A 15,602-nucleotide genomic window follows, 5' to 3' on the forward strand; every position below is an offset into this window, starting at 1 on the left:
GAACTGAGCTCACTGCAGCTGTGGGCGGAGAAGGAAGGGGCCGTGAGTGAGTGTGTCAGTTCGGGGGGTCTGTCTCTTCCTGTCCAGAAAGAATACCAAAGAGTGGAGCTGCTGGGACCTCGCTGGCGTGTGGCCGTTGGTTTTTCAGTTTCCTCAAGGCCATTGTGGGCTGTCCCTCCTTAACCCCAGCCTCAGGAGCCACTCTGCCTCTGCCCTGCAAGTGGGCACGCGGGACAGTAAGTCCTGGCCTCTCACTCAGCAGAGCGTTCATCACTGCACGGCCTCCCACTGCTAGGACAAACCTGTCTTTTGTAACGTTTATTTGTCGCTGTGTCTCCAGAGTCTGGCTCTTACAAGTGAGGCTGTGATGGGCATTTCTGGGGTTCTTCGAGTGGACACACGTGCTCCTCTCTGTTTGTTTTTTTGTGTTTTTTTGAGAGGTTTTCGCTATAGAGCGCGTGCGCTCGCCAGACAGACAGAGAGACAGAAAGCGAGAAATCACCCCCCGGGGGGATGGCCACGCCGCAATCCCTTCTCCTCCACCCTCCTCTCGGGATCTTGGGCACCCACGCACACGCGCCTGGCATGAGTTTAAGCCACCAGGTCCGGGACTCGTACTGCGGTTGACTACACAGGAGTCCAGCGACATAGCCATTACGCTAACTGCTGGTCCTGACGTGTTCGTTTCTTTTCGTAAATTCCATACCTGGCGGCAGAGATGCTGGGTCAGGTGATAAGTTTATGTCCTACTTTTTGAGATACTGTGATGTTTTTCTCTTTTTTTATTTTTTTGAGAGGTTTTTGCTATAGGGCATGTGCCCTTGCTAGAGAGAGACAGAGACTGAAAGCGAAAGCCCGGGGGGATGGCCACACCACAATCCCTTCTCTTTCATTCTCCTCTTGGGATCTTAGGCACGCATGCATACGTGCCCGGTGTGAGTTTAAGCCACCGGATCCAGGACTCGAACCGTGGTCAACTACATGCGAGTCCTGAGACGCAGCTATTATGCCATCAGCTGGTCCCTGTCTCTTTACTTTTTTAGAGAGAGATTTTTGCTATATTACATAGTTGTGGTGGTTAAGACTGGACACTCCACATGGCCAACCAGGACTCAAGTCCTGAATCTGGTGGCTGGCTTTCTTGCTTCCTCTCTCTGGTCAAATTAAAATAAATGAATGAATAAATAAAATAAATAATTCTTTTTAAAAATGTTGCTTTAGGACCAGCAGTTGGCGTAATGGTGTGTCACTGGACTCCCACGTGTTTAACTGTGGTTTGAGTCCCAGATCCAGTGGCACCAGGCACATGTGCGTGCGTGCCCAAGATCCCGAAAGGAGAGTGGAGAAGAGATTGCGGCGTGGCCATCCCCCCTGGGGGGTAATCGCTCGCTTTCTGTCTCTCTGTCTCCTCTCTCTGTCTTTCTGGTGAGCGCACGCACCCTTGTAGCAAAAAACCTCTCCAAAAAAATTAAATGTCGAATAGCTTTAGATTAACTCCTTTAACCCTCCGGTTCTGTGATACTAACGACTGTAAGACATGTAGACTAAAGAGATAATGGGAAGAAAAGACTTAGACTCCTTCAAAAATGTGAGGAGACAAATTCACATTCGGCATGAGTTTTTCATCTGCCGGGCCCAGTACTTGAACCGTGTTCAACTACGTGAGAGTCCATCAACGTAACCATTATGCCTTCTGCTGGTCTCCCCTTTTTGTTGAGAGATTTTTGGTATAGGGCATGTGCGCTAGCCAGAGAGATGAAGAGAAACAGAAAGAGAAGTGATCCCCCAGGGAGGGCCAGACTGCAATCCCTCACTCCTCCGTTCACTCCTCAGGGTTTTGGACACAAACATGTCCCAGCGTCAGTTTTAAGCTGCTGGGTCCAGGACTCAAACCATGGTTGACTGCATGGGAGTCCAGCACCTTTACCACTGTGCCACCTGCTGGCCCCATGTGGCCTGCTTTCACAGCGGCGTGGAGGCTGCATCTCTCACGTCCCTGCGGGCCGGCTGTTGGTGCGGCTGTCCCGTGGGGATATGTGGGCTCCTGTGGTTTCCTTGCACATTCTCAGTAACGGAGGGTGTTGGTCATGGCTTCCAGCAGTGTTGAGGTCTGTGTATCTTTCCTGAAGGGTTCAGATCTTTGCCCCATTTTAAAAATTGCATTGGGGGAAAAAAAGTTCAGCAGATGGTGTCATTGGACTCCCTCATGGCCAACCACAGTTTGAGCCCCAAACCTGGTGGCTTGAAGCTCACACCAGGCACATGTGTGTGAGTGCCCAAAATCCCAGAAGGAAAATGCAGGGGAATGGATCGCAGCATGGCCATCTACCCTGGGGGGTCATTTCTCACTTTCCCTCTCACTCTCTCTTTCCAGCGAGCACACATGCCATAAGGCAAAAAACGTTTTAAAAAATTACATTTTTGTCTGAAACAATTGAATCATGTAAGAGTTCCTTATGAATTCAAGTGTGAACGATCCTTTTTTTAAAGGATTGTTTAATTTAACTTCATTCATTCATTCATTCATTTTAATTTGATCAGAGAGGAGCAGAGTGAGAGAGAGAAAGAGAGGAAAAGTGAGAAAATAACCCACCAGGTCTGGGACCCGAACCTCAGTCGGCCATGTGGAAGTCCAGCGCCCTTAGCCCCCACACCACCTGCCAGCCCCAATGTGAATGATTCTTTCAGCCATTCTGTGGCTTACTTTGAGCACAAACCTGCCTGGTGGTCTGGATGTCTCTTTTCACTACTGCCAACCAGCCTTGAGTCCTGTAGGTTAATACTGTCTCTTTAGATGAGGCCGAGGAAACCCTTTCACTTTTTTCCTCGTAGTAGTGTTGCTGTGACCAGTCCGGGTCTGTTGCATTTCTATGTAAATTTTCAGATCAGTTTATCTTTTTTTTTTTTTGGAGAGGTTTTTGCTATAAGGTGCGTGCGCTTGCCAGAAAGACAGAGAGAGACAGAGACAGAAAGCGAGAAATCACCCTGCAGGGAGGATGGCCACGCCTACTGCAATCCCTTCTCCATTCTCCTCTTGGGATCTTGAACACACACGCACAAGCGCCCAGAGTGAGTTTAAGCCACCAGGTCTGGGACTTGAACCGCAGGCGACTACATGGAAGCCCAGTGACATGGCCATTACGCCAACTGCTGGTCCCCATTTTCTCATTTTCTACCAAAAAAAAAGCTTGCGTGGCTTAATTAGGATTTTGTCAAGTGTGCAGATTAATTTGAGAAGAATTGGCATTTTAACAATATTGAGATTTCCAATCTGTAAACACGGTAAGTCTCTCTTTTATTATTACTAAGTAATTTGGGGCTTTGAATGCTGCTATAAATGGAATTTATATATAATGAAGTGTTCTAACTAGTTGTCCCTATCCAAAATACAATAGATTGAGGGGCTGCCAGGTGGGGTGGTTAAGACATTGGACTCCCACGTGGTGGACTGCAGTGATAGTCCCGGACCTGGTAGCTCACTTTCTCTCTCTCTGGTCAAATTAAAAAATAACAATTTTTTTTAATGCAATCCGTTGTTTTCTGTATTACACTTCTATCCTGTGGTTTTGAGGTTTTTGTTTTTCTATTTTTGAGAGATTTTTGCTGGAGGGTGTATGTGCTCACCAGACAGAGACAAAGTGAGAAGTCACCCCCCACCGGATGGCCATGCTGCAATATTCTCTTCCCAGGATTTTGGGAATGCACACACATGTGCCCAGTGTTAGTTATTTTATTTTTTATTTTAATTTTTATTCATTTATTTTAATTTGACCAGAGAGAGGGGGAAAGTGAGAAAACAAGTCACTAGGTCCAGGACTCAAACCGCGGTCAGCCTTGTGGGAGTGTCCAGCACCTTAACCACCATGCCACCTGCTGGCCTTGCCCAGCATTAGCTTCAAGCTACCAGGTCTGAGCCTGGAGCCATAGTCGACTGTGTGGGATTCCAGGGACATGACCACCGTGCCACCTGCTGGCCCCAACCCTGTGGCTTTGTTGCCTCTGTTTACGGCATTGTCATAACCAGGTCTGTGAGTACACAGTCTGACTTTCTGACCTTCGGGCTTTCTGCTTGTTTTCCCTACTGCATCTGTGGGGTCCTTGTGCCAGGCGGATGGCAGTGGGAGAGCGGGCATCATTGGTATGCCCTGTCTGTAAGAGGAGGACTCTCAGTGTTTCTGCTGAGCCAGGACTAGCTGTAGGTTATTGGTAAACGTTCTTTTATTTTTAATCACCAGAGGGTCAGAAAAGGAGAAAGCACCCCACTATGGTGTGGGGTCATGCATAATCTCCTCTTCATCGTTTTTCACTCACCAGTGTTTGGACACACGTGCACACATGCGGCTGGTGTGTGTTCAGGCCTCCTGAGCCGGGACTAGGACCGCTGCATGGTGGAATCTGGCCCCCTCGGTCACTAGGCTAGGGGCCAGCCCTTTTGTCCCTGTTCTTTGTCAGACCTGGGGATGTTTCCTTTAATTTCCAGATTTCTAGTAATTATTTCTAAAATGAACTTGGTGTTGATTTCATTACCCGCTCTTGTGATCTGTCAGATGGTGACATGGTGAGTCACACTGGTTCTTCTGAAATGGTAAGTCAAGCTTTTCAGACCTGGAGTAAGCCCTTGCTCAACATGTATGTAATGTTTCCTGTGCCGTGACTCGGTTCACTAGCACTTTGTGAGGGGTTTTTTTGTATCATAGCCTTTTTTGGTAACGTCTTCAATCTCAGTGTTAGGATGCCACTTAAAACAAGTTCAGGGGGGCCAGCAGATGGTGGTATAATGATTACATTGTGGAACTCCCATGTGTCTACCACGGTTTGAGTCCCAAACCTGGCAGCTTAAAATTCACACCAGGCACATGTGCATGTCCAAGATCCTGAGAAGGGAATGGAGAAGGGATTGTAGGGTGGTCTTCCCCCCCGGGGGTGATTTCTCACTTTCTGTCTCTCTGGTGAGCATACATGCCCTGAAGCAAAAATCTCTCAAAAAAACCGTCAAGTTTGGGAGCCCGCAGGTCTGGAGGTTAAGGTGGCTGGGTTCCCCGGCGGAGTGGTCTGAGCACCAGACTCAGCAGCCTGAACAGCACGACGGGCTCCCAGGGGTGGCTGGTGCCTGTTGACATGTTCTGTGTGTTTCTTGTAGACAGTCTAACATGGCTGACCAGAGGCAGCGCTCACTGTCTACCTCGGGGGAGTCACTGTACCACGTCCTGGGGCTCGACAAGAATGCCACCTCAGATGACATCAAGAAGTCCTATCGGTAAGGGGCCAGCGTGGGCCCCCACGGCCCCGCAAAAGGACACACAGGCCCTCCCGTGGCCTCATACACCCTCTACCAGAACTGTGCCCACCCTTTTTCCGGGCAGGCTTACCACTACTTTTAATGGTGCCCTGCTTCTGTAGCTTAACGTTGGCATGGTGATGCCATCTTGGCAACAAAAAGGAAGACTGTCAGTCTTAGACCCTGTTCGCGGTTCCGCAGGGAGTCAGGGCTGAAGCCTTGCGACTCACGGTGCAGCAGTCCGGCCCTCCCTGTGCCCCGGAGCGAGGAGCTCGTCAGTGCTTTCGCACCCTGACCTGTGAGCGGCCCCAGACACGGCCACGGCCCTCTCTCCTCTCGCGTCACTCTGAACAGGGAGGCACTGTGCCGTGCCTGGTGTCGGGTCTACCTGCACACGGCTCGCGGTGTGTGGAATTGGCCCATGCAGGGCTGCCCGGCCCTTACTCGCCTCGAGACATTGCCCTGTGTGGCTGGGTCGGGGCAGGAGATTTGCCCTGAAGTGACAGGCTGGAGGCCTGCAGAGGAGGGACGTGGGGTGCCGGGCTCCCTCCTCTTATTTATTTATTTATTTATTTACTTACTTACTTATTTTTTGAGAGGTTTTTGCTATAGGGCGTTTGCTCTCGCCAGAAAGACAGAGAGAGACAGAGAGAGAGAAAGTGAGAAATCATCCCCAAGGGGTGATGGCCACACCACAGTCCCTTCTCCATTCTCCTCTCGGGATCTTGGGCACGCACACACATGTGCCCAGCGTGAATTTAAGCCACCAAGTCCGGGACTCGAACTGCGGTCCACTACGTGGGAGTCCAGCAACATAGCCATTACACCAACTGCTGGTCCCAGGCTCCCTCTTCTTCACAGAACCCTCCAGTCGGTGTCGGGTGGACACGTGAGACGTGAGGCCCGGACCGAGGCAGAACGTGGCTTTGCTTTGCAGGAAATTGGCGTTGAAATACCACCCTGACAAGAACCCTGATAACCCAGAGGCTGCGGACAAGTTTAAGGAGATCAACAACGCCCACGCCATCCTGACAGACGCCACGAAAAGGAACATCTACGACAAGTACGGCTCTCTGGGGCTCTACGTGGCCGAGCAGTTCGGGGAGGAGAACGTCAACACCTACTTCGTGCTGTCCAGCTGGTGGGCCAAGGTGAGGGCCGGGCGCAGAGTCGCTGTGGGGTGGGGTTCCAGCTGCTGGGCCAAGGTGAGAACTCTGTTCTCAGGACCGGGCCTCTGAGCATGTGCAACCATTCCCTGGCCCGTGTGATGAGGAGAGGTTGGGGCTGGCCTGGGACAGCCCTGCACTGAGCCAGCTGTGTCAGCGTGTCCTCCACGTTAACGTCTTTCAGTGTCCTTGTGTTCTGAGCACCTGTTGTCCCCGGGGCCAGAAGGTGTAGCTCACCTCCCGGCCTGAGCCGTGGGAGCCCTCTGGTCACTGCCGGCCGTGAGCCCCACTCTCCGCTTTGCACACTGCTGCTGTCTTCTGCCTCCCCTCAGCTCTCTCACCCTCGTCTGGCAGTGGGCGCACCGTCTGTGGCTCCTGTCCTCACCGGGAGGGTCCTTGTGCTGGCCGCCTGCAGGGCAGCCTTGGAGCCGAGCCGTGGGTGACTGCTGGGTGGACCTGCCAAGCGGGACCCCGGCCAGCCGTGAGCAGCCTGCTCCCTCCCCCAGGCGCTGTTTGTCTTCTGCGGCCTCCTCCCCTGCTGCTACTCTCGCTCTCGGTGAAGCCTTGCGACTCACGGTGCAGCAGTCCGGCCCTCCCTGTGCCCCGGAGCGAGGAGCTCGTCAGTGCTTTCGCACCCTGACCTGTGAGCGGCCCCAGACACGGCCACGGCCCTCTCTCCTCTCGCGTCACTCTGAACAGGGAGGCACTGTGCCGTGCCTGGTGTCGGGTCTACCTGCACACGGCTCGCGGTGTGTGGAATTGGCCCATGCAGGGCTGCCCGGCCCTTACTCGCCTCGAGACATTGCCCTGTGTGGCTGGGTCGGGGCAGGAGATTTGCCCTGAAGTGACAGGCTGGAGGCCTGCAGAGGAGGGACGTGGGGTGCCAGGCTCCCTCCTCTTATTTATTTATTTATTTATTTACTTACTTACTTATTTTTTGAGAGGTTTTTGCTATAGGGCGTTTGCTCTCGCCAGAAAGACAGAGAGAGACAGAGAGAGAGAAAGTGAGAAATCATCCCCAAGGGGTGATGGCCACACCACAGTCCCTTCTCCATTCTCCTCTCGGGATCTTGGGCACGCACACACATGTGCCCAGCGTGAATTTAAGCCACCAAGTCCGGGACTCGAACTGCGGTCCACTACGTGGGAGTCCAGCAACATAGCCATTACACCAACTGCTGGTCCCAGGCTCCCTCTTCTTCACAGAACCCTCCAGTCGGTGTCGGGTGGACACGTGAGACGTGAGGCCCGGACCGAGGCAGAACGTGGCTTTGCTTTGCAGGAAATTGGCGTTGAAATACCACCCTGACAAGAACCCTGATAACCCAGAGGCTGCGGACAAGTTTAAGGAGATCAACAACGCCCACGCCATCCTGACAGACGCCACGAAAAGGAACATCTACGACAAGTACGGCTCTCTGGGGCTCTACGTGGCCGAGCAGTTCGGGGAGGAGAACGTCAACACCTACTTCGTGCTGTCCAGCTGGTGGGCCAAGGTGAGGGCCGGGCGCAGAGTCGCTGTGGGGTGGGGTTCCAGCTGCTGGGCCAAGGTGAGAACTCTGTTCTCAGGACCGGGCCTCTGAGCATGTGCAACCATTCCCTGGCCCGTGTGATGAGGAGAGGTTGGGGCTGGCCTGGGACAGCCCTGCACTGAGCCAGCTGTGTCAGCGTGTCCTCCACGTTAACGTCTTTCAGTGTCCTTGTGTTCTGAGCACCTGTTGTCCCCGGGGCCAGAAGGTGTAGCTCACCTCCCGGCCTGAGCCGTGGGAGCCCTCTGGTCACTGCCGGCCGTGAGCCCCACTCTCCGCTTTGCACACTGCTGCTGTCTTCTGCCTCCCCTCAGCTCTCTCACCCTCGTCTGGCAGTGGGCGCACCGTCTGTGGCTCCTGTCCTCACCGGGAGGGTCCTTGTGCTGGCCGCCTGCAGGGCAGCCTTGGAGCCGAGCCGTGGGTGACTGCTGGGTGGACCTGCCAAGCGGGACCCCGGCCAGCCGTGAGCAGCCTGCTCCCTCCCCCAGGCGCTGTTTGTCTTCTGCGGCCTCCTCACCTGCTGCTACTGCTGCTGCTGCCTGTGCTGCTGCTTCAACTGCTGCTGCGGGAAGTGCAAGCCCAAGGCGCCCGAGGGCGAGGAGACGGAGTTCTACGTGTCCCCCGAGGACCTGGAGGCACAGCTGCAGTCCGATGAGCGGGGTGAGTGCCGGTCCTTGGCCCGAGCGCGTGGGGCGGTGCGGAGCGGGCCCTGAGCTGTGTGCACCTGTCTTGTCAAACAGGAGGGCACTGACATTGTGCCGCGCGTGTCTGTGGCGGCACCTGGGACTGTTGAGGTGTGAACGTGGACACTTGAGGTAAAGCAGGCCAGGAGCTGCCCAGGAGCCACGGGCTGCGGGAGCCGGAGATCCGAGGGGCCAGCGGTGGGGGCCGAGGGCTGGCGGCGACCTGGGCGTTGGAGAGGCTGCTGGGCGGAGGTCAGCGAGAGCCTCTCCCCTCCGAGCGCGTCCAGGTGGCTGAGCACTGCCGCACGAGGCCCGGTGCCGAGGGGTGCCCAGCGCGGCTGCTGCCCTCACACAACGAGGTGTGCATGTTTGCTTTGCAGAGGCCACGGACACGCCGGTCATCATCCAACCAGCGTCTGCCACGGAGACCACCCAGCTCACGGCCGACTCCCACCCCAGCTATCACACCGACGGGTTCAACTAGCAACGCGGAGAAGCTGAGAGTGCAGACAAGTCGGCACTGGCCGCCTCCACCTTAGAATCATGAACTGTAGTCACGGAGGTGGGGGGGCCGCCCCGCTGCTGCACTGGCCCCCACCTCCTCTGCGCCCGCCCACCCGTCGACCCTCGGTACACGAAGTGCGTAGCATGCAGTATTTAAAGCAGTGTAGCTACGGTCTTCTGTTCTCTTCCTTTAATAGCATGTGTGGGTTAGGGCCCATGTCTGTGTTGTGGACGTGCCGCGGCGTGGCCCCGTGAACCCGATGGTGGAGCTGCCGCGGGGCGTCCAGTCAGACCAGTGCCGCCTGGCCATGCCAGCTGCAGGACGGGCTGCCCTGTGCTTGTTGGGCAGAGCTGCCCCTGTGGGGGCCACGGCGTCTTACCCCCCAGGGAGGGAGCTGGCCACGTCCTCGGCCCACAGCACCGTCTCCACAGCAGCCACGCAGCACGGTCAGCACCAGCTCTCGTCCCTTGTCTCTGTGGCTTCCAGGCGGGGCTTTCCTATGGAAGGTGCGGGAGCCTCCGAAGTCAGGCCACCCCTGTGCTGTCTCGCTCTCAGCCTCCCCTTCACATGGTCCGTGAGGTCCTATCCTTGGGGACATGTCCCTGCCCCTTCCCAGGCCGCCGACTGGACTGACAAGGCCACAGTGTCCCCCCCTTCCCTGCGTCACCCTCCACTCTCCTTCAAGCCCACCTGTCCTTTTGTAACCCTCTGGGGCTTTAAAATCCACAAGTGGCAGCAAGAGCCCACCCAGTCAGGGCCATGGGCCGTGTGCTGGACAGCGTGTGGGGGCCCACGTGGGGCTCACGCAGCCTCAGCCGCCCCTGTGCTTGCTGGGACCTCTGCTCCCTGCCTTCAGCACCCGGTCACCCGATCAGGCAGCTCCGGTCTGAGGCCCTCTGAGCCGCTGGGAAGCGCACTCTCCTGTTTGGGTCCCCGGCTTGCAGGTGGTGCTGGGGCGGGCGGGGGCTGAGCAAGTGTCGTGGCATGCGTGTGGCCAAGGCCCCGATCAGCTCGCTGGCATGCGGGACCCACCTTGTCTGGTAGGCCTAGCTCTGCGAGGCCCCCTGAGCTGCTGTGGAGAAAGAGCAGGGAGGCTGCGGGCGCAGCGGCTCCGACTTGGGGGGCCCACATGCTGCTGAAGCCCCATTCCCACCCCTGCTGACTCAGCCCTGGGCACCCACTGGCCTCACCCTGGCCCCCAGAGCAGGCAGAGGCTGGTGAGGCCCCGTGTGGGCCTCGTCCTCGGCTAGCCTTGCCCGCCCCGTTGGCTTTACCTTTCGCTGAGGGAGGGTCCTCTGGGGCTTTACTCCAGCCAGGCCTTCGGAAGAGTCAGCAGGGGCTCGACCCGTCCTAGAGCGAGTGCGGGCCAGACAGCGGGCGCTCTCTGCCGATGCCAGTGCCAGCACTCGGCCGAGAGCCACCTGCCGCAGTCAGTCTTGTCCCCTTCTTGAGTGGCTGAGGGAGTGAGTGGTTTTTCCTCAAAACGGTTCAGAGCTGGGCTCGGAGCCCGTGGCTGTGAGGCTGGCAAGGCCGGGGCCTCACTCGTGTCCGAGGGAGCCCTGGCCGTGTGGCTTCGGGACAGACGCAGAGGCATGAGGCACCCTGGGCAGTGCGCGGGAGGGGAAGGGGCAGCGGTCTGGAAGGCCGTCGGTCTCCCGTGGCATCCGTGGGAACCCCGCAGATCATGATGGTGGTGACAGAGTCACGGTGGTGAGAGCGACTGCCCCGTGCCCTCCCGCCTGACCAGGCAGGACCCCTCGCCAGTGTCATCTCAGTTCGAGAAAAAGCGCTTCCCAGTCATTCCCTTTTCCTTGAGGTGATTGTTCGTAGCAGTCAGTCCGTCTGAGGGGATGGCCTGTGCCCCTCCTTGTCCAGATGCTACCAGTGGGGTGACACCCGCACCCCAGGACCTCCTGCTCTGGTGGCCACCATGGTCGGCCTTGGCCCCTGGTTTCAGGCTTTGGACAGGCCGTGGCGAGCGGGGGAAGTCCTGGCGTCGGTGGGGTCCGCGGGTCGGTGTGCGGCTCAGGGCACTGGCAGTGCCAGTCTAGGCCTGCGGGAGCATCGGGTCACAGGCTGTCGTGGTAGCCACCTGCAGGGCCGTGTCCGCTTGGTGACGTGGCCTGCTCCTGTCTCCCTTCTGCTTTACTCCTGACTGCTGAGTCTGTGGGCCCGCCCCGTTCTCGTGTTCAGCTGCTGTGCCCAGCGCCCAGTGCCCAGCGCCCAGCGCCCAGCGGGGACCTGTTCGAAGAGACCAGTGTGTCGTGGTGGCCGAGGCAGCCGTCCAGGGCAGGACCTGGCCTGAGCGTGCTGGCAGCGGGGCAGGTCCTGCCACCCTCCCGACTCGGCTCACTGCTGTGGGGTGGCTGCGAGGGGCATGAAGGGGACCGAGGCCACCCTCTTCCAGCATTCCGAGCTGTGGCCCTAGTGGCACAGGGCTGGCCTGTTGTGTTATTCGGTAAGGAATTCGCTGCCTGTGGAGTTGGCAAAAGTGGCGTTTCTGCTGTCTGTATAAACGGTCTGCGCCATCGTATGCTGTGAGCGGGGGGCTGCGGTGTGTCCGTACACACGTGTGTACGGACACAGTGCACAGCCGGCACGCCGGGCTGTTGTCCCGCGGCAAAGCAGCACACACAGGAGGAGCTGGCCGTGCAGAGGCTTCTGGCTTCTTGGCGAGTCTGGCGGGGACAGCCCCCACGTGGCTCTGGTGGGTCACAGGGAAGGAAGCATGCTGTGTGCGTGGCTGTGCATGCCTGTCGCCCTGCCAGGGGGGCTTCTCGGTGAGACTGGCAGAGCGCACGTCCCTCTCTGGGGGCCTCTGTCATTCATATCTGGCCCACAGGTCTGTCCCTCTGTGAGCCCTGGGTGGCGGCTGGTGGCCAGTCTTCTAAGCAGCAGGTATAGTCTGACCGTGTGTGTTCTGAAGGGCCCGCCCTGCGAAGGGGCTCTGTCCTGGCCACACCGAGGGGCTGGGGCCGCAGGTCCTGCCGTCCTTCAGGAAGAGCTGAGCCAAGGGGCCTGTGGGCCGCACCTTTGGTGGACTGCTCTGGGAGACGAGGTGTCTCGCGCCGTGCGGTGGGGGAGTTTGCACTGAAACGCGCAGACCTTGCTGGGAAGTCTAGCACGACCGATGGGGAGAGCTGTCGAGGCTGGTTCTGTGCCGCTGGGTGAGAGCTGTCGAGGCTGGTGGCCGGCCCGGCCCCTCGTGCACCCCAGGGCCGGGTGGAGGCTCAGGGGCTTCGCATGGTGACCTCGTCCTGTATGTCTGAATGTCGACCTAAAATAAAGATAGCTGTTGTAAAATAAATGTTTTCATGCAGACCAGTGTGTGTCTGACTTGTGGTTAGTCTTGCTGAGGTGCAGTTGACTTGGGTCCCCCGGGGGGCTGGGAACTCACTTCCTTCTTGCCTGATCCAAGCACGGGCAGTGTTACTTCCCCTTGGCTTTGTTTTCACCTCCATTTTCTTCTGTCTTTTAAAAATTTTTGTCAGGGGACCAGCAGTTAGCATAATGGCTATGTCGCTGGACTCCCGCGTAGTCGACCGCGGTTCGAGTCCCGGACCCGGTGGCTTAAACTCACGCCGGGTGCGTGTGCGTGCATGCCCAAGATCCCAAGAGGAGAATGGAGGAGAAGGGATTGCGGCATGGCCATCCCCCCTGGGGGGGGTGATTTCTCACTTTCTGTCTCTCTGTCTGTCTGGTTAGCGCACGCACCCTATAGCAAAAACCTCTCCAAAAATTTTTTTTGTCAGAGGACATGTGTGCTCATTGTGGGAAGGGAAAGTGAGGAGGTGCCTCTATGTAGAGTGGCCACGCCCCAGCCCCTGCTCTTCCACCTCGCCCTCTGAGACTTTGGGTGTGTGCGTACGTACACACACGTACACCTGGTGTGTTTTTCAAGCCATCAGGTCCAGGACTTGAACCACACAGTCGCCCATGTGGAATCCAACTGCCCTAACCACCATTCCACAGCTAGTCCCATTCCTCTATTTTCTTTTCTTCTTTTTTTTTTTCCTTTAAGGGTAAGTAAGAAGTTATTTATTTTTAATTTTTAATTTATTGTTATTTTAATTTGTTGTAACAAGGCATATGCACTCATAAGAGAGAGACAGAGAAAGTGAGAAAGCAAGCCACCAGGTCTGGGACTTGAATCGCAGTCGGCCATGTGGGAGTCCAGCACCTTAACCACCATGTAACCTCCTGGTCCCTCCATTTTCTTTTTTAAAATATGCTATGGAGCACATGCCAGAAAGACGCAGGTGCATGGTTGAGGGAGCCACCACAGCCTCTCCTCCACGCTCCTCTTGGGGTTTTGGCACACATGCATGCGCACACACACCCACTCTGTTTTCAAGCTGCTAGGTCCAGGACTTGAGCTGTGTGGTCGGCTATGCCATACCTCCATTTTCTAAATGCCAAGAGTGGAGTAAAGAAAGGGGCCCACAGGGTCTGGCAGGTGGCATGGTGGTTAAGGGTGTTGTACTCCCACACAGCCAACCACAGTTTGAGTCCCAGACCTGGCGGCTTGCTTTCTCACTTTCCATCTCTAACTCTTCCTCTCTGATCAAATTGAAATAAATAAATAAAGTTAAAATAATTCTTCAAAAACAGAAAAGCCTACTAGTTGTGAAGTCTGTAACCCAACAGCGACTCAGCACCTTGGGTCCCTGGCGTGCTCATCCAAAGCCACGCTCATCCAAAGCCACGGGACCCGTGTCTCCCGCCTGGCCGGCCTCCCGCATGGAGGCATCTCACCCGTGCCTGGCCGGCCTCCTGCATGGAGGCATCTCACCCGTGCCTGGCCGGCCTCCTGCATGGAGGCATCTCACCCGTGCTGGCAAAAGCCCTGTGGCCAACACCCTTGGTCCTGCTGTGCCTTCTGGTCAGCCACCACCAGCCCGTAGCTGCCTCTGCCTCCGGTCCAGTCCGGGATGGAAGGTCACGCAGGGCACAGCAATGCCGCATACAGGTCTTGACTTGGGACGGGGCTGCGCCTTGACCACACAGCAGGCCTCCTCCTGAGCTGGCATCACCGACCAGTTTGTCCCTCTTTGTCCAGTCTCTGCAGGCATGGCAACTTTTCTGGCTGTTCTTTTTTTTTTTTCTGAGATTTTTGTCTCTTTTTTTGGAGAGTTTTTTTTTTTTTGCTATGGGGTGTGTGTGCTTGCCAAACAGAGACAGAGAGACAGAAAGCAAGAAATCACCCCCCAGGGGGGATGGCCACACCGCAATCCCTTCTCCATTCTCCTCTCGGGATCTTGGGCACAAACACACATGCACCCAGCATGAGTTTCAAGCCACCGGGTCCGGGATGTGAACCGTGGTCGACTACATCGGAGTCCTGCGACATAGCCATTACACTAACTGCTGGTCCCAAGATTTTTGTCTCTTGTGGTGAGACAGAGACAGCAAAAAGGAAAGTGAGGAAGCACCCTCCGGGATGGCCACACCGCATCCCTTCTCCATTCTTCTCTTTGATTTTGAGGGTGCACCCACATGCACAAGCTGTCAATCTGAACCTTGCTGGCGTGTGGGAGTCCAGGGCCTTAACCGCCCCACCACCTGCCGGCCCCCCTCCCGTGGTTTTAACCCTTGTCTAGCAGGGTCCCCGTCCGTAAGTAGGTACCAGTGGCTTATAGGGCTGCACTTGCTGTGCGGGGCAGGCCACTCGTGATGTTCTCGAGGAAAAGCATCCATGTGTCCCCAAGGCCCGCTCGGTGTGTTCTAAGTGCTGGGCTGAGCAGGTCATGTCCCAGAACCGGTTTCTGGTCTTTCTGCTAGTGCACACGCAGCTTCTCAGCCCTGCCCAGTGTGGGCAGAGCCCTCTTTGGGGCCACCACACTGCCAGCCTGCGAGTGTGGCCAGGTGGTTTTCCTCGTTTGGTTTAAAGAGTTAGGAAGAACTCACTTTTTTTGTTCCAGCATTTTTTAAGATTTACTTAATTTTATCTATCATTTTTTTTATTCGTTACAGGGCGCATACGCTCACCAGAGAGACAGAGGGAAGGTGCGAAAGCAAGCCAAGTCCAGGACTCGAACCGAACCTTGTCCAGTCATGTGGGAGTCCAGGGCCTTAGCCGACCAGTCACCCGCTGGCCCTTGTTTTCAGTATTTGGTGTGTGGGGTCCTTGGAGAACTACCACGGAGCGCCCAGCTGGCAGACAGACGGCAGAGGGTGGGCAGTGGGGCCCGTCCTGGTCTAGGGTCTGAGCGGTGCTTTGGCCCGATTCTCCCGGTGCCCACGCCGGGACCCTAGGCTGCTAGCGGAGGTCACGGTTGCCATTTGCAGGCAGAGGCCCCGGGCGCACCCGCGCGTCCCCGCCGGGCCGGGTGGGACGACCCTCCCGCGGCTGCACTTGCGAGGAGTGCGGGTGGCCAATGGAGGCTCGGGGGCGGGCCCTGGCCGACCAATGGGGGCCCGGGGGCGGGGCCGGCGGGCAGG

General features: G+C 56.7%; 1 protein-coding gene across 1 annotated transcript; it reads left to right on the forward strand.

Annotated features, from left to right (window-relative positions):
- Window positions 1-5,140: 5,140 nt before the first annotated feature.
- DNAJC5 (DnaJ heat shock protein family (Hsp40) member C5) lies at window positions 5,141-12,485 on the forward strand. The gene is made up of 4 exons (XM_006167079.2): window positions 5,141-5,257; window positions 6,216-6,429; window positions 8,462-8,633; window positions 9,037-12,485. Exons 1-4 carry the CDS (start codon window positions 5,151-5,153, stop codon window positions 9,138-9,140), a joined length of 597 nt encoding a protein of 198 aa, XP_006167141.1. The 5' UTR covers window positions 5,141-5,150; the 3' UTR covers window positions 9,141-12,485.
- The last annotated feature ends 3,117 nt before the right edge of the window (window positions 12,486-15,602 follow it).

The sequence above is a fragment of the Tupaia chinensis genome, unplaced genomic scaffold (assembly GCF_000334495.1).
Source record: "Tupaia chinensis unplaced genomic scaffold, TupChi_1.0 Scaffold144472_1, whole genome shotgun sequence".
Classification (NCBI taxonomy): Eukaryota; Metazoa; Chordata; class Mammalia; order Scandentia; family Tupaiidae; genus Tupaia; species Tupaia belangeri.

What these genes read in the sequence shown, in the direction of transcription:
- DNAJC5 (XM_006167079.2), top strand. Translation starts at nt 5,151, where the DNA reads ATGGCTGACCAGAGGCAGCGCTCACTGTCTACCTCGGGGGAGTCACTG. An exon ending in GACATCAAGAAGTCCTATCG is followed by an intron (nt 5,258 to 6,215) that starts GTAAGGGGCCAG and finishes TTTGCTTTGCAG; the next exon opens with GAAATTGGCGTTGAAATACC. An exon ending in TGTCCAGCTGGTGGGCCAAG is followed by an intron (nt 6,430 to 8,461) that starts GTGAGGGCCGGG and finishes TCCCTCCCCCAG; the next exon opens with GCGCTGTTTGTCTTCTGCGG.